General features: G+C 25.4%; 2 protein-coding genes and 3 long non-coding RNA genes across 5 annotated transcripts; 2 read left to right on the top strand and 3 right to left on the bottom strand.

Annotated features, from left to right (window-relative positions):
* The first annotated feature begins 1,892 nt into the window (after positions 1-1,892).
* Positions 1,893-7,063, top strand: LOC122637229 (odorant receptor 4-like). Its single transcript, XM_043829234.1, has 7 exons — positions 1,893-1,961; positions 3,030-3,477; positions 4,369-4,654; positions 5,498-5,597; positions 5,705-5,815; positions 6,629-6,784; positions 6,926-7,063. The coding sequence occupies exons 2-7, from the start codon at positions 3,165-3,167 to the stop codon at positions 6,974-6,976; spliced, it is 1,017 nt and encodes a 338-aa protein (XP_043685169.1). The 5' UTR covers positions 1,893-1,961; positions 3,030-3,164; the 3' UTR covers positions 6,977-7,063.
* A 3,003-nt stretch (positions 7,064-10,066) lies between these two features.
* LOC122637231 (odorant receptor 13a-like) lies at positions 10,067-12,621 on the bottom strand. The gene is made up of 6 exons (XM_043829235.1): positions 12,571-12,621; positions 11,549-11,834; positions 11,326-11,425; positions 11,152-11,262; positions 10,873-11,028; positions 10,067-10,400 (listed from the first exon to the last, which is right to left on the bottom strand). Exons 1-6 carry the CDS (start codon positions 12,572-12,574, stop codon positions 10,350-10,352), a joined length of 708 nt encoding a protein of 235 aa, XP_043685170.1. The 5' UTR covers positions 12,575-12,621; the 3' UTR covers positions 10,067-10,349.
* Positions 12,622-14,759: 2,138 nt separating this feature from the next.
* On the top strand, positions 14,760-17,463 carry LOC122637232. Its single transcript, XR_006329182.1, has 4 exons — positions 14,760-14,957; positions 15,289-15,408; positions 15,493-16,308; positions 16,772-17,463. It is a non-coding gene; the product is annotated as an uncharacterized LOC122637232 (long non-coding RNA).
* A 5,610-nt stretch (positions 17,464-23,073) lies between these two features.
* LOC122637236 lies at positions 23,074-24,969 on the bottom strand. The gene is made up of 3 exons (XR_006329189.1): positions 24,899-24,969; positions 24,017-24,115; positions 23,074-23,937 (listed from the first exon to the last, which is right to left on the bottom strand). It is a non-coding gene; the product is annotated as an uncharacterized LOC122637236 (long non-coding RNA).
* LOC122637240 lies at positions 24,215-24,765 on the bottom strand. The gene is made up of 3 exons (XR_006329194.1): positions 24,719-24,765; positions 24,483-24,639; positions 24,215-24,349 (listed from the first exon to the last, which is right to left on the bottom strand). It is a non-coding gene; the product is annotated as an uncharacterized LOC122637240 (long non-coding RNA).
* Positions 24,970-25,000: the final 31 nt, after the last annotated feature.

Genomic DNA, 25,000 nt, shown 5'->3' with positions numbered 1-25,000 from the left:
CAGTCATACTAAGACGTATAGTTATATATTTATCATATAATAATATATTTATAATAAACTTGTATTATATACTAGTTTAATCAATTAAAAAAAATATTCCAATATTAATCAAATTAATCAAAATTACAATATCTCCCTAAACTAATAATTTGTCGATATACATTGCTTGACATTACTTTTTATAGAGAATTCAACACAATTATAAAATTTAACAGAACTTATTTACATAAATTGGAAATTTCTGTTATTATAAAAAAAAATCAAAAACGAAAAAAGAAATTCCATCTTGACTGAATGCAAAACTTACCGTAAAATAAATCGATAACCACTATTATTAAAAAAAAGAAATTCCAGAATCATTTAAACTGTTCGTAAAAATTACTGTGGCGATCTCCATTACTAAAAAAAAAAATATTCAAAATCATCTAAATTAAACTTCCTTATCAAGGACAGTCAACCACACTGCTATTACTATACCACTGCACATAATTTTTCTTACAGTACACATGCCATTTCGAACGAACATTACGTTCTTACATTAAAACACGTTTCTTCGTTCTATGAACGTTCAAGAAAGGACGTTCCACGTATTAAAAAAAAAAAAAAAAAAAAAAAAAAAAAAATGGCCAAACAAAAACTATCTCTACCCATTAATTCAATGAAATGTACAAATTACAACGAAAAAACAGAATTGCATAGCCGAAAGAACAAAAAAAAAATAAAAAAGGGAACAAAAAAGATACAAACCGAAGTTATACACAAAAGTAGGTAAGATAATTGCGATGCGAGAAAAGAAAAAAAGAAAAGAAGAACCAAACGAAATGACGAAGAATCAAAAGAAAGTTTGAAAAAGTTTCGAAAATAAAAAAAAAAAAAATGAAGGGATCTATCACGTCCTCCCTCACCTTATACAACCCCCTCAAACTCTATTTCGTTCCTGTTTTTTTACCCCCACTCCACACATCTTGCACATTCACTCCCTACCATTGCTATGCTACATGATCTTTCATTCTCGAATTTATTGTCGAACGTTCGAACATTACTCGACCCGAGTGTGATTGATACATTATTCTTTCCTACGTTCAATAACAAACGTTAATAAACAAACGAATAAAAAAAAAAATACGAATTAGAAAAGAAAGGATTGATTAAGTTTGCTAAACTTACGTGACTCACATTGGGGATGTATCCAGAGGAAAGGGTGACCACGCATTTGTTCTCCTAAAAAAGAATTTTTTTTTTGTTAATATTTATTATGTCTACGTCACATTGTGCAAGTGATGCGGAGTGGAGTGCGGAGGTAAGTTTGGGCCAAAAGTTTCCAGGTGATTTTTTGAAAGAAAGAGAGAAAAAAAGAGAAGAAATCGAAGAAAGAAAATAAAAATCGTTCACCTTGACGTTTCGTGATTTTTGTGATTAATTTTTTCTTTTTCTTTTGTTTTTTATTTCCTTTTTATCAAATTATACAAAAAAGAAGAAGGGAAATTTCGTAAGCTTTTAGTTTGAACGATCTGAGTGGAAAATGTTCGTCGAAAGTGTCTCCGAATGAGATTAATCGATTTTTAAAATCAACCAGTGTGCGTATGTGTGCTTCTGTGAGAACGTACATGCGTGTGCTTATGTGTATGTGTATGTGTATGCATACCATAGAGCTATAAAGAGAAAAAAGTTCGGGAATATTTATGATAGAGATGATTATTACGTGAATAAAGTATTGCATTCTTTTAAAGAAAGTTTTTTTCGATCGGTGTTCAGAAGTTACATTGTTCTTTTCTTTTATGTATCGTCCTTGCTAGTCATGGTGAATATGTTTTCTCGAGTTTATTTATTTTTTCTCTTCCGTTCTTTTCTTTTCTTTTCTTTTTTTTTTTTTTTTAATCAGTTTTCTTTTTCTTTTTTCGATCAAGTAAGATCATAGAAAAATACGAGTGTGCTTCTGCGTGACCTGTTTTTTTCGTTAAGTAAATTACAAAAAATGACGATTTTCTTTTTGTTAAAGAAATTATGTGTCTTTTTCTGTTAAGTGAATCGCGACTAATAACGTTTTCTTTTTTTTTTCCTTTATCCGTATTCTGAAAAATATATTTAAAATTGTTTATTTTCTTTTGTTATAATAAGGAAAAATAAATTAATATAAAATATAATAATTCAAAAAATTTTTTATTAAGTGAATCATAATTAATGACATTCTTTTTCTTTCGTCTTTTTTTCATTTATTTCGAAAGATATATTTAAAATTTTTTAATTCCTTTTCGGTTTTTTTTTTTACTTTTTGTAAAAACTATATTAAAGATTAATTATAATTTGTATTAATGATATTTATTATTTATACGTGTAAGCTTTTTAAGAATATTTTTTGTAGGAAAATATTAAATATTCTTATATTTTTCATTAATGATATTTCTTCAAATATAATATCATAATTAATTTTATAAAAAATTCTAATATTATTATACGGAAGAAAAAAAATTTTATTTTATCTTTTCTTTTTCCTGTTAATTAAATGTTAGTATAAGTATTACTCAGTCAAAGAAAAGAACATAAAAACAAATAGAAGTATGCAATAAAAATTTAATTAATCAACAAATACGATGAAAGCTGAAGAAATAATTATAAAACAAAAATAAGAAAAAAGCAATTAATTTATTTCATCGCATTGCATAAATACCAATTTTGAAACGTTTTCAACAATATGGAATTAACAAAAAAATATTTAAATAAAGATCAAAAGAATAAATATGTGTAAAATGGTTTTACCTATAATCTCGAATGAATTTGTATGAAACTAAAAAAAAAAAAAATAATAATAATAATAGAAGAAAAAAATAAAAAACAAATATAATTAACTAATAAATGTATATATGAAGCTCGTGAATAAAAAAAAAAACGATAATTAAGAACGATAATTAAAAAAATAAATAAATAAAAGAGAACAAAATCAAAAAATAAATAAATAGAAAGAAATAAGAGAAAAATGAAGTCTGTGAAAAAGGAAAAGTATAAGAAAAATAAGATAATCTTCCTTTCAGGCGCTTGATTTTCGTGGTACCAGCAAGGTGATAGATTTGAACAAACGTACGTTAAATTGCGCGGGAATTTGGCCAGAAAGGATTCACGAGCCGGTTTTCATTTTTTTTTCCGTTTACTTGGCCGTACATTGTACAATGGGTGTCGTCTCGATTACCGATAACATGTCGGACATGGAATACATTATCGGTTGCATAGAAGAAAATATGTTCAATTTTATGACACTATTGAAGATATGCATATGCAGAATGAAAAGTAATTCTTTGGCCGAATTTTTAAAGGACATCAAAGTCGATCTTATTCCAGGAAGATACAAAACCGATGAGGAAAAGATCGCCTTTTTAAATTATAACAGTTTCAGTCTAAAGTTCGTCAAGGTCACTATAGTATCTTGCGTTATAGCTGCTACACTGTATTATCTGTCCGTTTTAGCTGCTAACGTTGAAATGGGTAAATTTTTTTATGGGCAAATTTATTTATTAATTTGAAATCTTATTTGACTACTGGATTACCTTTTTTATTATTTCTTTTTTAAATAATATTGTTTATATGCGAATAATAATATTGTTTATACGGTCAACTGTTTATTTATTTTTCTCCTCGAATATTTTCTTTTTGTTTCTCTTATTTCTATTTTTATTTGTCTTCTTTCTTTTTATTTTATTAAATAATTTTTTTTTCAACATCCATCAATTCTTCTTTTGTTGTAATTTTTTATAAATATATTTTTAATATTTTAATTCATTTCAATTTATTATAATATTATAATTTTGTTTATTTAAAATATTTTATTTTAATATATTTTGAAATATATTTTTATGTTCTTTTTCTTGTTTCTAATCATTTTCTTTTTTCTATATCTTTTACATTAAATATATATTATTTTTAATATAAAATAGATACTATACTTATATATCATGTATCTGGAATAAAAGTCTTAGAAATTTTTAATTATGTAAAATAAATCTTAAATGTTACTTCAATATCAAATATTAAAAAAAATATTTAGTATTATTGTACTTTTCATTAATATTTCTCATTTATATATGCAATTATTTCTACAATATTTTTTGTAGAAAGATATCAAATATTCTTATATTTTTCATTAAGAATATTTATTATAAAATATATATATATATAAATATTATAAATAATATTATAGAAAAATATAATATTATTATATCGTAGAAGAACCAAAATTGATTTTCATTTCTTGTTAGTTAAAATTAATAAATTACATTTTCTTAGTTATCGTTTGGAAAAAATAAAGAAAAATTTCTAAGAAAATAGAATGTTTGATTTAATAAAATATTTGTCTAATAATCATTTTGTTACTTACAGTCATGGCAAATTCGTCTTACGGATACAGATTGCCATATAAAAGTCGTCCGCTGATCGAACCAACAAATCTAATAACCTACATTTGTCTTTGTCTGTATCAATTTTTAATAGTACTAATTATCATTTTCGGTTATGTCGGAACGGATTGTCTATTAATCAGTTTGGTACTTCATGTCAGCGGTCTTTTTTCTGCACTTTCCTGCAAAGTAAAACACGTTTTGAACAATCCAGAGAATCGTAGACATCGAATAAAAAAATTAATTTTGAAACACATACGTCTAGTACGGTAATAATAATAATCATAACAACAACAACAACGATGATAATAACAATAATTATAATGATGATAATAATAATGACAATAATAATATGGATTTTATAATAATAATACTATTAATAATGATGATAGCGATAATAATGATAATAATAATAATAATAATAATAATAATAATAATAATAATAATAATAATAACAACAATAACAATAAAAATGATAATATTAAAAATAATAATGAATAAAATAAATAAAAGAATGTATTAAAAAAAATTAAAATATTGTGTATATATGTGTATATATATATGTGTGTGTGTGTGTGTGTGTGTGTGTGTGTGTGTGTGTGTGTGTGTGTGTGTGTGTGTGTGTGTGTGTGTATATATATATATATATATATATATATATTGAAATATAAATATATATATTAGAAAAAATAGAAGTTAATATAGTAATAATAATAGCAATTTTTCTTCTTCTTCTTCTTCTTCTTCTTCTTATTATTATTATTATCATTATTATCATTATTATTATCATTATTATTATTAGAAATGTATCATACTATCAATAAGGATTATTATTATTATAATTATGAATAAAAAAATTTACAAATTTATTAAAAAAATATAAGGTAATAACAATAATAGTTATAATAATAATTATTGTTTAATTATTATTATTACGAACAAAAAATTAAAAAATTCATTATAATAAATAAATATATATCTATATATGATATTATAATTTGACATGACAATGAATGTAATAAAAATAATAGTCTATATTATATGTGTATATTTATATATATATATATATATATATATATATATATATATACTATATATGTAGAATATTTCAGATTAGCTGAATCTTTGGAAAGTGATTTCAACATACTGATTTTACAACAATTATTGGGAAGTACGATTCATCTTTGTCTTCTCGGTTACGACGGGCTCGTTGTAAGTCTGATACAAATTTTATTATTTCTGTCTGATGTAAGTCTGATACAAGTTTTTTTCTAAACTGTATCTTAAGAAAAATTTGATTAAATTATTATTATTTTCAGACTACGTCAGCAGGAGAGGAAGCAAAGTTAATCGCTTTTGGCATAACCGCAGGTTGTGTTTTAAGTACGCTATTGGCTTATTGCTATATTGGAGAATGTCTTATTAATGAAGTACGTAAATTATATATTTTTCGTGCAATGTCATTTTATGCTGCAAATAAAATGCTATCTTTTTACATACTCTCATATAAAGATACAGAGACGCACAAATGTTAATTATTTACTTTTAATAATTCCTTTACATTTATTTTTATTTATATACGATTATTTATTTTCTCCATTATTTATTATATTTTAATTATATATATATATATATATATATATATATATATATATGAGTGTGTGTGTGTGTGTATGTATATAGTATTTACTATATTCATTTTATGTGCATATTATTACTTCATTGCATTTATATATTTTTAAATACATTTGTTATTTATTTATTTATTGTATTATATATATATTAATATATTATTCTAATATAATATTTATTATTTAGAATTTTTTATATACTTACGTATATTATTATTACATTACTATAAACATGTATACTTACATATATTATTTATTCTATTTATTTATTATTATTTTCTTATTATATTTTTTTGATATTATTTTTTTAGAACATTTTCTATATGTATGCAAATTAATGCATATATATGTGCATATATTCGTATAGATATATCATATTATATACATTAAATCCACAAAATTTATAAATTGTATATTCTGGATATCCAAAAAAATTTGATCTCACATAATAGAATTTTAGGACATAACATGCGTATTTTGAAATAATTTTTTTCTTTTTTTTTTCTTTCTTTTTATAATTATTTTTGATCTGTTATGATGTAACTCCTCCTAATTAATAATTAATAATAATTAATAATTATGATTAATTAATGTATAAAACATATTTTACAGAGTATGTCCTTCGGTGAATCATTCTATCACTGCGAATGGTATAACATATCACAAGAGGAGATTAAATTAATGCACATATGCATGATGCGATCGACCAAACAAATGCAACTTACTGTCGGGAAATTCTTCGCGTTGTCGTTGACTACATTTACAGATGTGAATAGAAATTAATTTTTTTTTTCTTTTATCTTTTTTCCTTTGCCATTTCCATATATATATATGGAATTATATATTTATATATAATCCTCTAAATCATCATTATTATCCTTCTTTTTATACGTTTTTATACGTTTTCAGGTTGTGAAGACATCAATGGCGTATCTATCCGTACTCCGAACATTTATGTAAAAAAAACAAGAAAAAATACATTAGAAGGAAAATGAAAATAAAATACAATAGATAATTTTTATGTAATATTGAAAAAGAAGACATGGTATCTTATCAAAAAAGTAAAATTAATTAAATAGACAACGTTACGTTTTTTTTTATTTCAAATATCTAATTAAAAAAGAATAAAAGAAACACTGTTATTAATCGAAACAATAACATTATGAAAATTGTATTTTACCTTGTTTTCAATCTTGTAGTTTCGTACAATGTGTGTTCATTCGAATAATAAAAAATGAACTGAGCGTGAAAGTCAGAAAACGTAGAAAGAGCAAAAAAAAGGAAAGAAAGAACTGAAAGAGAGAAATGTATTATATATGGGTTAAAATAACCACTTCGAATTTTTCGATGAAAAAGTAAAATGTCAATAATTTGTTCTAATCGAAAAACCATTTTCACACAAAAATTTGTTCAATTTTAATTTTGAAGTAACGTGATTAAAATGTGTCTGGAAAGGTTAAGACGACCATCTCTAATTTCACAATTCGCAATAAAATACAAACAAAAAATATACTTATATAAAAAAAAAATATTTTTATAGACACAAAATTATACTAAATACATATTAATTGAGACAGAACTATATTTATTGTACTTTAAATATTAAAACAAATATGGTGTTGTTGAAAACGTTTTTAGACTTCTAGTTTCGCATAATTCTATGATGATCCATGATCTTTGAAATTTTTTAATAAATTAAATTGTTTATTAAATTTCATTAATAAAAATCTATATTATTAAAAACAATTCTATTACAGAACATAACTATATAATTTTGTTCGTAACAAAATTTTTATGACACCATTAAGGAAAAGAAATAGTTACAAAAAATTCATATCTAAAAAATATACTTAAAAAACCAGTGTCTCATAATTCATAGCATTCTAGATATTTGAACTATTTCAAATGAAAATAAAAAAATTTCATTCAATAGACATTTTTTCATTAATTATACGCTTTAATTAAAGAACTAAGAATCTTTTTTATATTATACTTTATATTGAAAATAAATTAATTTTCCATATATTTTATATATATTTTATTGCGAAAGAAGTTACTCGATCATTGATAAAGAATATTTTGCTATCATAAACAATGCAGATTATTGCATTGTTAATGCAGATATTTGAGAAGACAAAGTTGTCATTGCAATAACCTTGAAATATCGCATATATATTATAATCTTATCTATAATTTTTCACACGTATTAATTATTAAATTATTATAACCTCATCACAAATAAAAATATTGTTTATGTTCAGATAAATTTTTTTTTAACGTGTCAATCAATTTATATATAATAATATTCTTTTATACATGTAATCAAAATATAAGTGTTTCTAAAATATGATATATCTATCTATCTATCTATATATATATATATATATATATATATATATATATATATATATATATATGATATTAAGATATTAAGGGACATATATATACACATACACACACATATATATAAGTTCCGATTGGGCCCCAGAAAAATTACCGATACTTTATCAAAATCTCTAGAAAATACGGGAAATGCTAAGAAAATAAAAAAAAAAGAAAAGAAAAGATTTCGATTTCTTAAACCGTTGAAATGACTTTTCAACAGAGTCCAAACAAATTTACTCGATAATAGTTTATAGTCACAAAACTTCGCACTCGTCAAACAAAGTAACAATTATTCATAAAAAAATAAAATAAATAAATAAATAAAACGATATTATCACCATACTTCTCTAGTTCTTTTCATTATGTTCGCTCGAAAGTTGTCGATGAGTCCAATTCGTTGAAAATTGTATGGTTGAATAATTCATGCGACTAAAAAAGAAAAACCAAAAACAAAAAAAGAAAGAAAAGAGAAAGAGAATACAAGTTTTGAGAAAAGAACGAATTTTTTTTATTAAAGAAAAAAAAAGAGGAAACAATTTTATATCCGTTCTGATTATTATCTAAAATACGGTTCAAAAAAAAAAAAGAAATGAGAAAGGGTGAGCCACTAACGAAGTCGACTCAACAATAATCGTTCAAAACTTGACGGACGGTGTTTTTCATTAATCACTTTTGTCTACCTTTTTCTTTAAGTAGAATATACCTTATCTTTTTGTTTTCGAACTCTATATCCGCCGAAAACTTCTTCGTAACGTCCTCGTGAACATTTCTCGAGCAAAAAAGAGAAACAGCAACATGCACTATTACTATGGAATAAAAAAAAAAAAATTGAAGGGTATTCAAATTGTTAAATGGTTGAATTCTAGCTTTCCAAGAGTCTCCTTGTTATCAGTTCTCTAACCGATCGTTATGAAGTGTACAAAAAGTGTGGTGCAGCATGGATGCTATTAAAATGGAATTGTTGAAAATTGTTGAAGTTGCCGCTGAAAATAACAAAAACTGTTACTAAATCACGTTATATGTAAGAAGTTGAACAAAAATATTTTCATCTAAACAAAAATGATTGCTTGCAGAGTGAACTTATTGAAGTGGAGATTTACCAGCTGAATTATATTTTATTATGACAAGGAACAAATCTCAAAAATGTTATACTATTCGAAAGATCGATTACTGTAAATACGTATAATCGATTAATAATTATTGAGGACAACAAACTGAGTGTTTAAATTTTTTATTCCTTACAATCAGCACGTTCACACGTATAATTACATGCATTGTTAACAATCGCATACACACATCATACATTCGTATTTATTCTCATCCGTCTACAATTTATAAATTAATAACATATATAATATATATTAGATGATATAAAGACTGTTTCAGAAAATATAATACAAGCTTGTATATAAATATAATAAGCTTGTATTTGTTTACGTGTGTTACGAGTACCGAAAAAAAATGTTGAAAGATTATACAAAAATAAACGACATCTGTTAAACATTGTTTGATATATTTTTCTGACAAAAGTGAAAATTGCACTTTACAGGAGGATAATAATTCAAAAAATCAGAGTCTTGGATAGGTACTATCTGGAAAGTGATATTTGATTCCTCAATCGATTGCAAGTCATCGCAGTCGTTCGATATTAATTCACGTTAAAAAAATATTTGGACCTATATACAGCAAAGACTTAGTGGAAACTGAGTATTCAAACCATAAAGCAATTAATCGAACAGATTCATTGAATTTTGGAAGTCCTCGTCACACGAATTATACTGTCAACCTGGTACAAAGTATAACTCGATGATGTAGTCGATTCCACTTCAGTGTGGAGCATAAAAATTGTACGTAAGTATTTTTCAAATTTTATTATTGCAATTTTTCTTATAAATTAAGCCAAACAGTTAGTAGGTTAATTTCACGACGAATTGTTTAAAAGTTTCGTTTAAGTAACTTTCCGTAAGAATGACAAGTACGCCATCGATGTATTTACAATCTATAAAATCGATAAAAATATAATAGATTTTAATCGTTTGATCATCAAAATGTTTAAACGATCAAAAATATTCAAAATTAAAATTGAAACTAATAAATAAAAATTATCAACGAAATATAATATTTCTTTGTAAAAGTAAAACAACCAAAGAATACAAATAATAGATAGAAAAGAATATTAAAAGAAACAATCCACGTCTATAAAAAGAAAACGTAGTTATAATGTAAATAATCGAATAAATAAAAGAGAATAACGAAAAACTAATAAATATAGAAATTTCTAAAAATAAGAGTGTCATGAGAAAACAACGGAAGTTAAATCGAAGAAAAAAAAAGAAACAATTAATAAAATGTCGATTAAAAAAATAATAACTTGAAAATTAAGAAAAAAGGAATCTTGTGTCTTGAAGATGATAGGTAAAAATGAAAAAAGAGGAAAATAAGAAGTAAAAATATTAACAATGACGACTCACGTCGGTAAACGTGCGTAATGACACAACGCAAAATTTCGCGCAAGTCAATCGCAATGGTTTTCTAGCACGAATCATGCAAATGCAAATGGATTTCACATCTTTCGTCGATAATTCGTACCAGTCGCAAAGATAAAGCGCTTCGCACAAGTTCATGCTCTGAATTAAAGAAAGAAAGAAAATAAATAAATAAAAAAAAAGAAAAGAAACAAAATCGAATTAATAAACGATTGAATTAAATTTTATGCTGAACTGTAATTAAATAAGAATTTAATTAATTACTTCTTCGAGGAGACATTCTCCCATATAGCAATAAGCAAACAATGTGCTCAATAAAAGACACTCATACATAACAAATGTTATTATACCTGCTCTTTCGACGACTGCAAAACTCTAAATAATTAGGAATTATTTATTAGAAATAAATGTGGTTCGATTCGAGTGATATATACGTACAGAGAGCATTTGATAACTCGATATACAAAGTTGTACCGTTGTCCCTAATAATTGTTGACCAATAACAATGTTAAAACTATCCTCTAATATATCCGCTAATCTGAAACAAATACAAAGAAGATCAATTATTTTTGGAATGAGTTTTTTCTCAAGTTGAAAGAAAAAAAAAAATCTGTTTTAATTTGAAGTAATATTAATGCGTCTTAATATTAAAAATTATAACCTTATTATACGATGATGTCGAAGAACAATTTTCTGAATTCCACGTCGTGAACCATAAGAATCATTTAAAACATCCTTCACTCTAAAGTTAAATATTGCTAATTGACCGGTAAGATGAAAACCGGCACAAGTCACCAAACAATCAGTTCCGACGTATCCGGAAATGACCATTATTGTACGTAAGAATTCATGTATGCAACCAAAAGCATAACTTTTTGCATCGTGCGGCTTTAATAACGGTTTTATTTTATAAGGTAATTTATATTCCACCGAAGAATTTGTCATAACTGCATTGAAGATTATAAGTGATTCAAAAAATTATATGTTCTGTTTTTTATTTTGACCCTACTTTTAACATTTAATCGTAAGAAATAAAAAAAATTTATGAATACATATCTATAGATTTAGGTATATACTAACGGTATCCGTAAGTAATCAATAATTTCAAAGTTCAACACATATGAGTCCAAATCTTTTTTTGTTTTTTATTATTATTTTCTAACCAACTACATACTTCATCATCGTTATTCACGACCGTCTGCAATTTTTTCTGTAAATTATCATTTTCTAATAAATAATACGAGCCGAGATAAATTTAACATTCCGAAATATTTCGTATCGATAATTTGAAAGTGTAATAACGAAAATATATTCGGTAAAATTTTCCAGCTAAGTTGGTTTAATTTTTTTCATAGGTTATTTTTCTTACATTGATTTTGCCATTTGAATAGTGTCGACCATTTTTTCAACCATTTTCTTTTTTGTTCAAAATAAGAAATCCATGATCTAATTTACGAAATAAGACGAACAAAATGCGCGTTCTCACATACGAGATTTAAATTAAACTCAAAATGATTTATTTCTTAAAAAATATAAATATATGCTTATGGTTACTCTTACTATATACCTACATATATATGACTAAATATAATGAAAATAATTCTTCTTTATCCATTTTTTATTATCCTTCTTGAAACGAATGAAAATGTTTAATTAATTAATTAGAATGATCGAGAAAATTACCCATTAGTACATTCGGTAAAACAGATTTAAAATAATATAGAAGAATTATAATTGTCGACCAAGGAAACAAAACAACGACGAATCTATAAGAAATTCTGTTATATTTAAAAAAAATTAATTTCTCTTCGTCGTTTTTATAATTATCAGCTGTGTAGTCCGCTTTGGTTTCGATCAGAAATCGGGACAACGAACGATACTTTATTCGTAACATTGAGATTTTTATCATTGTCATTAATACCAGCATGTTCTCCATTACGTTCGCCATAACGTAACGAAAATCTTTAATATATTTTATCAGATCTAATAATGCCAATATATTGAAAACACAGCCATATATCGCAACCGATATAAATAAACTGTCACGAATTTCCAATGGCCAAATTCCTGACACACCAAGTAAACGTTTGCTGATTGTCATCGCTTTTACTGCATCAGAGAAATCTGTTACCTGAAAAGAAGAGAGAAGAAAAGGTGATGATAATAATATAAATAAATAACATTTGATGAAGTACTGTAATACAATGCGAAGCAAAAAATAACGAATAAACCGCTTTTACGGTTGGTCTAAATTATATTAGATTAAATTACATATAATTAAGTGGACATCATTCTTTAAATAATTGTTCAATTTGTTTTAAATGTAAAACAGAACCTTTTCATAATACATATAAGTATAATGTAAAATTTGAATGGAAATTATTCGGTCATTTTGTTCATTTTTAAAGTTAATATATGTAGGATCATATTGTCGCCATTTTGAAAACGTACATATATTGAATAATCAAATTAAAATTGTCGACGGCAATTTCGGCAATGGTATTCAAAACAACGAGAAGTCTTACAAAATTGTATATGAAAATAATATCAAATTTTCGATTCAAAAAATCGCGAAGGAACAAACAATTAACATATATTATTATCATTAGACTAGCTTCTAGATCACTAAATGTAAATACTTATGTATTATATTTATGAACACAAAATCATACGCAATACATAACAAACTATTAATAACAGTACAATAGAAAAAGTTCGTTTGGAAAGAAAGAAAATATTCGAAAAATTATATCGCATTTATTTAAATTGCATATTTTTACAAATAACCATAATTAGAAATAATTATTATAATAAAGAGTAATATACTAACTAATTTATTAGTCAGATACTTAGTAATAGTTATAGATACTAATAGTAATTATTGTAGTTCGATTGTTAGTAAGAAATATTAATAATAATTATTATTACTATCTTTTACTAACTAATTAACCAACATCGGCTAATAACAAATAATTATCTATCAATCTATCCCAGGATAAAAATTCATTTAATAATTTCATTAATAACTCCTAAAATAAGGTAGAAATCTATACTGCCGGTAATATCGTTTGATGGCAATGAAGAAACCTACGAATTGAAATTAGACGATAAAAATTGGCATTGAAATTTAATAAATAAAAATCTCAACACAATTTTATATATATATAAAAATATATATACCCTTTTTTAAATCATACACTCGATCTTACTTACGCACTTAATCTACTTAGTATGAATGAAGATACTCTATAAGCTTTTCTTAAGAACAGAAACACTATATAAATCATTTTTAATACAAGAAAACGATTAAATAGCGTTGAAAACTACCTATTCTGATCGGATCATTGAAGTTAAGCAACGTTAATCACGGTTAGTACTTGGCCTAATACTACATCGTGTGAGAACACCGTTTGTTGTTAACATTTTTTTGGTTATTTTCCAATTTTTTATTTCAACAATTTAAATTACGAACAAATATGAGTCATCCTACACCATTTGCCGCTGTCTGCATCGGGTTTAGGCTGTCTGTTTTGTTACATCTTATCGAACATCGTTTTTAATCTCATAATTAACCTTACGAATTACACGTATCTCGAAAGTTTCATATTTATTTGAATTTGCGGATTCGGGATCTTCTCTTGTAAAAACTTATCTTTAATAATTACATCTCGTGGATATGGTGCACAGATTTTGTATGAGCGGGCTTTTTGGCGGTTTTCATTTGTCTCTAGAATCGAGCCAGATGTGATTTGATGTATTCCCATTGGTCGTAAAGCTGCCCTGTGATTGGTCAGCCGAGCGTCAGTGCGTCCTCTGTAGCAGCACGTATATTGATAACACGGTAGCGGTCTGTGTATTGCGATTAGATATTGTGAAAAAGAAGTTACTGGAATGTATTCAGCGAAAAAGTATTCTTGAATAAAATTATTGTTTAATTTACACGTTCGTAAGGTGAATTATGAGATTAAAAACGATTTTCTCGAGAAATTATTAAACAAACGTATCTACGTCGATGTTATCTACGATACAGCGTAGAAAAAGGTTATATAGCGCCATTTAATAAAAAGAAGGTGATCTTGATTTTTTATTATTAAAATAGTATCTGCAATTTTTATTTCATTTTTGTTTTACGTTTGTATTTTTTTATCTTAATTGATGATCGAGCAACAATGTGTTTTCTGTTTATGATGTGTATATAATTTTTTCCTTGGTTTTAACTTGATTTTTTACTATAGTAATTTTCTTGGTATTTTAACTTGGTATTTTTTCTAAAGTTTTAACTTGGTTATGTTTTGATTCTTATTAATTATAATATTTGACAACGATAAGAGTTAAAAGAACGTTTAAGAAAATAAAAAAATAAAACATATCGATATTGGAGAACTTATTGTTTTATTCCAGAAATTGCGGCAGAGATTAGGATTGAAAGTTCATTCAATACATAGCAATACAAATTACCTCTTCAAATTTTTGAAAAACAAGATTAGTGATGTCTGATAAAGTGTATTCAAATAAGACAGTGTAAACGATAAACATATTGATATAATTATAGATTTGGGTATTACCAGTTTATTATTCACTGATTTTATAATTTGTAATTTGCAGTGGATGGAGAATAAACATCACTGAAGACGTCGATAAAGTAAATGCACTAGTTTGTGGAGTACAATAATTTTTTATAGAAATTGTAGAAGCCATGAACAATGTTTTAAATCGGATAACTATAAAGATAATGAAAAGAATGGAAACATGACTTGAATAGAGGAAGGAGAACCTGTTTGAAAGACCATTTTTTAATGAAAAGACTATTAAGGATTATCTATCAGACAGTATCATCGATCAATCATTAGAATGTTATGGTCAAGTTATAGGATACAATAACTTAAATGTTATAAAAAAAGCTGTATATATAACCATCTTCCATATAATACCAATAGATGATAAGCAGTTTCAAGACTTTTCTTCAAGCGATTTAGAAATATAAAATAGTTGGAGCGTAACTTTATTTATAAGAATTCTTTACCTGAATCTATTATGTTGATTGTAAGGCCACTTTAAAGAGATTTGGCAAATTCCGATGTATTGAAGAATGTCTAGCAAAGAAAACAGTGAAAAGGAATCATTCATTAACATTGTGTGAACAAGTGTATCAAAAGATGTATTTATGGACTCCTGTACATTGAAGCTTAGTATATGTGATGCTGTTGTCATATTTACTGCTGATAATGGCGGCAGATTGGAAGAGGTAGGCGTAAAATGACCATACTGAAGGAACTGAACAAGGAGCGAGTTGATAATGCAAAACTACAAACCTAAATATTGTCTAAAAAGATAATATTTCATCTTTGGTAAGATGAAGAAGAATTCATTTGGATAATACAGAAGAAGATGCATGGTTTTGACTACTGTTTTTACTATAAAGTAAATATTTCTTTAAATTAGTTGTTACTCACATATGCATATTTGCAACTCGGGAGTGTCTTTATATATTATTTATAATTTTTCAATGGTTAATTCAATGGATAATTACAAATCAAAAGTGTAATTATGTTAGATGCAAAATATTAGATTTACATTTTTTAAGGAATTTTTCTATAACTTGTTATATTTGTTTTCTATAATTTTTTAAAAAAATTTTTCTATAACTTGTTTTAGGAAATATAATAAAACTTTTTAAAGAAACTTCTATAACTTGTTAAAACGTTTGATAAAGCATATCCAAAACATTATTTAGAAACATATTATTTGATTAATATAACTCATTTTATCAATCTAATACTAGAAACGAATTAAGAAACTTAATATAGAAAGAAAAGAGGAAATAAAATCAATGAGTATGACAAAGAAATGGAGAATGTCTCTATATTTACATTTACGTTTACAGATGGATTTGGATGAGTAGAAATGAAGGAAGTGCCATTAAAAATTTAATCTAAAGAAGTTTCACTATTATCTTGTGTATCGTATTAAATAATCATCTGAGAAAGAAAAAGATAAAACAGAGTGTTACGTCTGAGAATTTATGGAAAATTTGACATATGGGTAGAACGTGTTAAAAATAGTGGATAGATTAAATTATGCAAACAATAATTGATAAATTCCTATGTTCGAATTAAGAATAATATTGAGAATAATAATACTCAATAATATTGTCAACAGATAAAAGACAAGAGGTTTTCAACGATATCCTTTGTCTGTTGTAAGTCAATTTCAAAATTTTCACAATTCAAAATTTCACAATGCTCTGATTTGTCGATGTAGTTTCCAACTATCCGACGGAAACATCGAATGTATCAAGGAAAAGAAATTAATAAAGCATGTATTCCAAATGAGAAATATAACAAGTTACGATAACGAGTTAAAAGTTGACTTGTGCGTGAAATTCTCAAATCCAAATTCTCGTATCAGAAAAAAGAAAATTTGTTTGTTTCTGAGAGAAATTCTCGAATCGAAATTCGTGCTGTCGTATCAGAATCTCATCCGAATTTTGTCATTGATAGGATATTTGAAAGATTTACGGACATTAAAATTTAAAATGTATTAAATACAAAATAAAATTATATTAAAAATAAAAAATGTTTATCCATTATAATCGATCAAATTGAAATTTTATTTGACTTAATAATTAATATCTTTTTCCGAAATATTTTTCTAATTGTCGATATTTCTTCATCTTGGATTGGATGATTGTCAGAATTCAAAACCAGTTTTTTCGAAAAGAAGAAAATTGAACAAGTAGTATATTGTTTACAAAGGTTAAGAAAAATGATTATTTTTGATTTTTTTGTTTACTTGGAAGTAACAGAAGATCATTTGGGTTCAGAAGAGAAGAGAAACAGAGAGAGTTTTGTTGAACATATTCAGAATTCTTCACAGTTGCTCGTAAATTTCACATAAAACGTAAAATTTTATTACCGTTAAAGGTACTATAAAAAATTGTGATTGTCAAATTCTGCTGAAATTTTGTTACTAAAAATTTGACTTATAGAAATCTCCTCAGCTACTATTTATAGACACATCATGCATTGCATACATTAGTTGTAATTTATTATGATTTACCATCAGAATAGTAAGTTTACTTTTGCAGCTTGAAATTGTAAATTTACTATCATAAATTTATTCATAAGTTTATAAATTTGTTAATAATTTATATATTGTTCATATATAATTTATTTTTTAGATAATATATAGTATACACTACACATAGTATACACATAATATACATAGTAAATATAGTTTACACAGTCAACATAGTAGTACATGAGTTATTTATTGTGTTTAAGAATGAATTTGAAGTATTAGTGAAACGGAGCTTGTAATAAATAAGAAGAAGAAAAGAAAGAAAAATAATAATAATAATACGAGTTGAATTCTTGTATATCCAATATTTTCAAAATGGCGTCCATTCGATCACAAACTCTATTATGTTAAAAATTATTTTTAAATTGAATAATTTTTAAATCGAGTTGATTCGGATCGATTTTAAATGGAATAATTTTTGTAGAATATGAAAATAGTTTTGAATGCCGGAAAGTATAACTAAAATAAAAGATTATTTTGTTTTTTACAAAATGACCTTCGATTTATTAAAACACCAATTTTTCGTTAAAAAAAAATAATTAAATTGTCTTACCGATTCCATTGAAATTCTTGTTGAACGGTATTGCCAAACATTTGTGAAGTTATTTTGTTACGTTTACAATTTCATGTGAACTGTTTATCATGATTTAATAGGAAGATCTTTTTAAGATAAAAAAAGAATCTAAATGAAATAATGTAAGATGATATATTAATTATAAATATAAATCAAGTAAGAAAAACAAATTAAATCTAAATATGACGTAACTTATTAATATGATAAATATGATATAACTAAATTTTATCAAGTAAAGGCTTTATCTATTCTTTTTTTTTTAATTTCTTTTTTTAATAATCACAAAAACATTTTTTATAAAAATTCGTCTAAAAGAAATCTACGTACATATGAATGAAAAAGTATTTGTTGTATTTACTGTAAGAAATATTTTAAAAAATAAATAAACAATAATTTCTTGATATCTACGAATATGATGATTTAAATGATGATTAAAACATCGAGATCAGAAAAAAGAAAATAAATAAATAAACATATAAGTAGAAAATGAGAATAGACATAAAATACGAGAGTAGTAATGAAATAAAAATAATCAACAGATTAAAAAAAAAATAACTTAAAAAAAGCATTTACTGTGCGGACTGCACAAGTAACTAAATAACTTTCTTTTTATTTCTTTTGTCCTTTTTAAACGAACGTAAGGAATAAGATCAAAAAAAGAAAAAGAGAAAAGAAGTAATTAAACAAAATATTAAGACCGAGTTTTAATGATTCAATGTCGAATTACTTGATTAAAGAAAAAAGAAAGGAGAGATAAAGAAAAAAAAGTCTTATTCAATTATTCTTCTGTTTAAAATGCGAATAGGAATCAAACCAAGAAGAAGAAAAAAAAATCAAATTTTCATATCTTACTTTCATGATAACTATGTTTATTGTTGCTTCGTAGGAGGATTTCTCGTGACTGACGATAATATTTGCATAGACTCTCGTACGAATAGTCATCGATCGTTGCAAAGCAATCGAAGAGACCGAAAGAGAGAAAGACAGAAAAAGACAGTAAGATCGAGACAAGGACAGAAACAGAGAGAAAGAAAAAAAGATACAGTTTTTCTTCGAAAGCTTATTTTTAAGTCACAACATGAGCTTAATTTAAACTCGTACCGTTCATTATCCTTCTCTATGTTATTCCTCGAATATTTTATAATTCTGTTCGCTCATAAAAGTTCGAAGTCGGACAATGTTTTTTTTTTGAAAAATGATGATGACATATGAGCTTGAGAAGAAAGGAAAAGTTTTAATGGCATATCGTACGAAACTTTTCAACGACGAGGACGACGACGACGAAGAGCAAGATGACGTTTTCATTATTAGAGGCAATTAGGTTTTCTGAATTTTAAACTTTTCAAACGTAAAACTTTCTTCGCGGTATAACTTCGAATTTTTCTTTTACTTCTACTTCTTTCTCTTTGTTCTTTTTCTTTTCTTATTTCTTTTTTGCGATTGCATCGAAGAACATGTTATATAGGAGTAAAAGGAAAAATTCAAGTAGTCGAGCTTATGGAAGTTATGGTCTATCGTGAATCGTGTCATTTGATCGTTATTGCTCTTGGTTTAAGTTCGTCGTAGAAAAGAAAAAAGAAAGGAAATAGAAAGTCGATACGAAGAAGAAAGAAAATTCTAAACGGAAATAATAATATACTACACTTGTAGTATAATAAATAAAAAGTGTAAAGACAACAGTGTATCCTGTCGCATGGTCACATTTGGATCAAAGATCTTCAGAATGGATCAAAAAAAAAAAAAAGAAAAACAGAAAACAAAAATAAAAAGCAACAAGAATAATTTGCAATGAAAAAATATATAGCAATAAATAAAAAATATAAGATCGATGATGTATCCTATCATGTGACCATTATTGTCTGGTTTAAAGTGAGTCCAAAAAAGAAATACGAAACCAAATATAAAATTGAATAAATAATTAGTAAATATTTAAAAGGGAAAAAACAGCATGAACACGTAAGAAAAAAAATATATATACATATTTACGTATTATTGTACATACATTTTACTATGCTCATATACCTTTTACTAAAGATAATCCTTCTTTTCATATGATATACTACGTAACATTGATAAATCGGCCAGAGAAGCCGACAAAAAAGAAAGAAAAATAAAAATAATTTACGAATAAAATAATGATGATAATAATTCATCTTTTTTCAAAGGATCCATAGGTGGACAGTTTTAACTCGAGGATATCGTAAAGGAAAGGAAACGTAGTCAATCTAATTTTAAAAAAGTTTTGAAGAGAAAGACTACGTACAGGAAAGACAAACGTAAGACTAGAATTTGCAGCCATATTGAGAATTGTTCTTAATCTTCTCCACTTCACATCCTTGGTAAGATAAATCATAATTGAATTTTATAAGGAATTTTATAACGTCTTCTGAACAGATAAATAAGTAAAAATGTAGATAAAAACATGATTACAGCAATTTAATGTATCATCCGTAATATATCTACTGCTTCCTTTTCTATAATTTTTTGATATCTTTCGCAACGGAATCATGCTCAAATATATTGTTATTATAGTTATCTACGAACGAAAATTATTAATAATTTATAATTATAATTACATAAAAAATTTTAATTTGTATTTTTATCAATATGATTCATTTGATGATATATATTTAATGATATACAAAAATACAATGATATAAATTTAAGACTTCTGATCTTAATGATATATACATCAAGGTATTCTTCAAGAAATTTAGTAAAAAAATTACAATAATATAAAAATATTTTGGAATGATTATATTTAAAAATCTTCTTTTGTCATTAATTAGGGTTGTTATAAAAATTTATACCATACGATCTATCGTGATATAATATTACAGGTTAAAAATTACATTGAACGTCATCTTATAAAATCTTTAGTTATATTTTTAATAATAATATATTTGCTTAATTAGAATTATTTATAGAGCGAAATAGAACTATTTTCGCTAATCTGCCATAAATGTACTTTTCTTTACAATTAGTTTAGAAATAAACTGGTATAATATTTTTTTTTTAATATAAGTACGTCAATGTAATTTTCCTTATTCTTTTCAGACAACAAGTAGAAGTAAATATACACATATACGCAAATATATCTAGAACTATCTATAAACCACTGTTTTATTGATGAATAACTTAGATATATTTATATACTTATATTTGGATTTGTATATTTATGACCATCTTTATTTGACTTTATATTTCTAAATATGTAAATCAAATTAAAATTAATCTTATATGTACAGAATATATATAGAGTTAATTTTAATTCATTCAAAATGTTTAGTAATATAAACAAAAAGACTCTATATATATGAAATACACATAGGATCAATAGATATATTTATGTATGTATGTGTGTATAGATACTAACGTATAACTATAATGTGCACCTATTTGTATAAATATATATAAAAACATTTAAAAAAGATGATAATTTTGTTTGATTCGTTCGTATTAGATTTGTATGAATTTATAGACTTTGAGAAACATATTCTTTTGCAATGAAATTAAAATTTTATTCCTCATAATTTTTTATAATATAAATTTTGAAGTAATTCTTTTATTCTATTTTCATTGATATCATTATTTATGAGATCTCATCGTTTTCTTGAAGAAATGTCTGAGGGAACATCCGAGTGCGAAAGGTTAAAAAAATAATTAAAAAATGAATTAAAATCAAAAAAAAAATTGAAAAAGAAGAAAAAAAAATTAATATTAAATAAAAGAAGACAAAAAAAATTAAAGGATACATGAGAATCACAAAAAAATATTAAAATTAAAAGGAAAGAAGAAAGCAATAAAGCAGATTACAATTCGAAAAGAGGAAAATAAAAAAAAAATTAAAAAATATTTAAAATTGAAAAAAAACATTCAACAGAAAAGAACAAATAAATATATATTGAGAAGTTATACCGATCTATTTCATATTTATAACTTTGTGATATAGATGTTATGAGCGTAAACTCAAATTTTAGTCGATATTCGCTTCTTTTTTAACTTTTTCAAAACATTTGAGTTTTTTTAATCTGTCATAGAATTTCATATCGATTTCATTATTTTTAAAATCTTGAATGAATCTGCAACTTAAACTGATACTTTGTTTCCTCCAATCAGTTTTATAGCACGAAGATATATATTCGAGTAAATTTATTAAAATTTCGATTAAAATTTCAAATAAAATTTATTAAATCATATATTAGAATATATTTATTATTATTATGATATTTAATTAGATATAATAAATTAGATATAACCTAACTTTTAAATAATGTAATAATCATATCAGCAATGTCATTCATTCGTTAAACAAGATGTCTTTAATTATATTATTGTAATAATTCGAGTCAATTTCTATAAAAAAATGATATTATTTAATGACATTACTAATTAATATATTAAGTTGGGGAAAAACGTTTCTTCGTATTTTAATGCAAAAGTAAGTCTTTTCCAATTCTTTACAACAGAGATTATAATCAATAGTTCGAATCAACAACAACGATTGATTCTACTTTCTTCGATCATGATCATACATTATCGTCCATGATGAGCCGTTTCAAGAATGCTTCGATTTTATTACGTTTTAGTAACAATTCCCAGATAGAAATTCGTTCCATTAAATTTTCCATTATTTAATCATGCGACACACAAACATTGGCTCTTTTTTCGTATACAGCCTTCTTCAAACAGTTCAAAACTGTTTTATGATCGATGTTTAGTTCCTTGTAGACGTCATTTGCATCACGTACATCATAACTTTCAAATAGAAAACGTTTGATGTAGCTTTATGCGACGTCCATTAGTAACGCATAGATCAATAAATATCACAAATTGTTTTAATAACTGGTGTCGCATTCTTATCTGCCTTGTAATAAAATTTGAAAATATATTTTCTTTATACTCTCCCATTTTTACGACGTAATAACTTTTATGTAAATAAACGAATATATTCATGATCTTTCTACAAATACTGAATGATAAGTCATCTTACGAACGCGTGGAATTATTGCAAATTTGATCGTTTAATATTACTAAATTTATATCAAAGGAATGTCATCGGCCGGTAAAATACAAAGAAACATTTCACCCAAATTAATTCAATATGAATAAAAAATTAAAACATAAAATGCACAGAGAACTAAGTTCCAAACATTTTTGTAAATTATAATGTTATGTAACTGCGATGATTGGTTCTGTAGTAATCTCTACTGTTAATTTTGTTAATGTTTCTTTGTGTGGCTATTATTTATGTATATAATTTAAAATTAGAGGATAGTATGATTAAATATCAATGACGTCACCTGCCGACCAGTTAGAAGATTTAGAAGATAACTGACTCCGATCGAATGGTGGAAGAACCAGAGGACTGGACTTTCTTTCAGCCAATTGAAATTCTGAAATAATTCAATTGCGACTATGTATTATGTTACTGCCATACAATTAGTTGATTGTAAAGATTATTTATAGACTTACGAATGGTGTTCCTTGGAGGATTTTACAATATGTATAATTCCAATGTTGACTAAACTCGCTGTTTTTATAAAACCAATTTTGTCGAATCTCAAGTAACACCTAATACATAACGTAGAAATGTTTCATTTCTAAAAATTAATGCATAGTTTAAAATTCAAATAAATTCAAATAATACATACCTATAATTTTTGTAGTCCTAGATATTCCAACTACTACCGAAAGATTTTGTGCTACTTTCTAGACAATCGACTATCTTAAATGCACAATTTTTGTATTCTTTCGATACGTCACTGCTTTCGCATATAGCTTCTCTTACTTCTTCGCTTGATAACACTGCAATAAAATATAAACGGAAATCAGGAAACTTTGCTAACTATCTCTCAGGAGTAAAATTTATTTCTATAATAAAAAGATATTAATAAAGGTTGTAGATATGCAAAGCATACAATGTAAAAGAAAACTTTACCTTGTTAATCAGATTCGGAAGCGTATAGGGAAAGAAATTCTGGTCGTTTGGTTCTTGATTATCCAATATGATCATTTGAACTTTTGTGAGAAGCATCTATACGAGCAGCTGATGAACCTTTGGCTGCGACAAGTCCTTCCGATTTTCTTCGTAAATCCTAAAATAATTCAATTGCGAATATATATTACTCTACTGCCATACAAGTAGTTGATTGTAAAGATTATTTATAGACTCACGGATGATGTCCCTCGGTGGATTTTAGAATAATGAATAATTTCAGCGTTGGCTAGACTCGCTGTTTTTATAAAACCAATTTTGCCGAATCTCTAGTAACACCGAATATATAACGTAAAAATGTTTGATTTCTAAAAATTAATGCATAGTTTAAAATTCAAATAAATTCGAATGATACATACCCATAATTTTTGTAGTCGTAGATGCTTCAACTACTACCGAAAGATTTTGTGCTACTTTCTAGACAATCGACTATCTTAGATGCATAATTTTTGTATTTTTCC

Source organism: Vespula pensylvanica, chromosome 25 (assembly GCF_014466175.1).
Source record: "Vespula pensylvanica isolate Volc-1 chromosome 25, ASM1446617v1, whole genome shotgun sequence".
Lineage (NCBI taxonomy): Eukaryota > Metazoa > Arthropoda > Insecta > Hymenoptera > Vespidae > Vespula > Vespula pensylvanica.
This window is presented reverse-complemented; position numbering and strand designations above follow the sequence as displayed.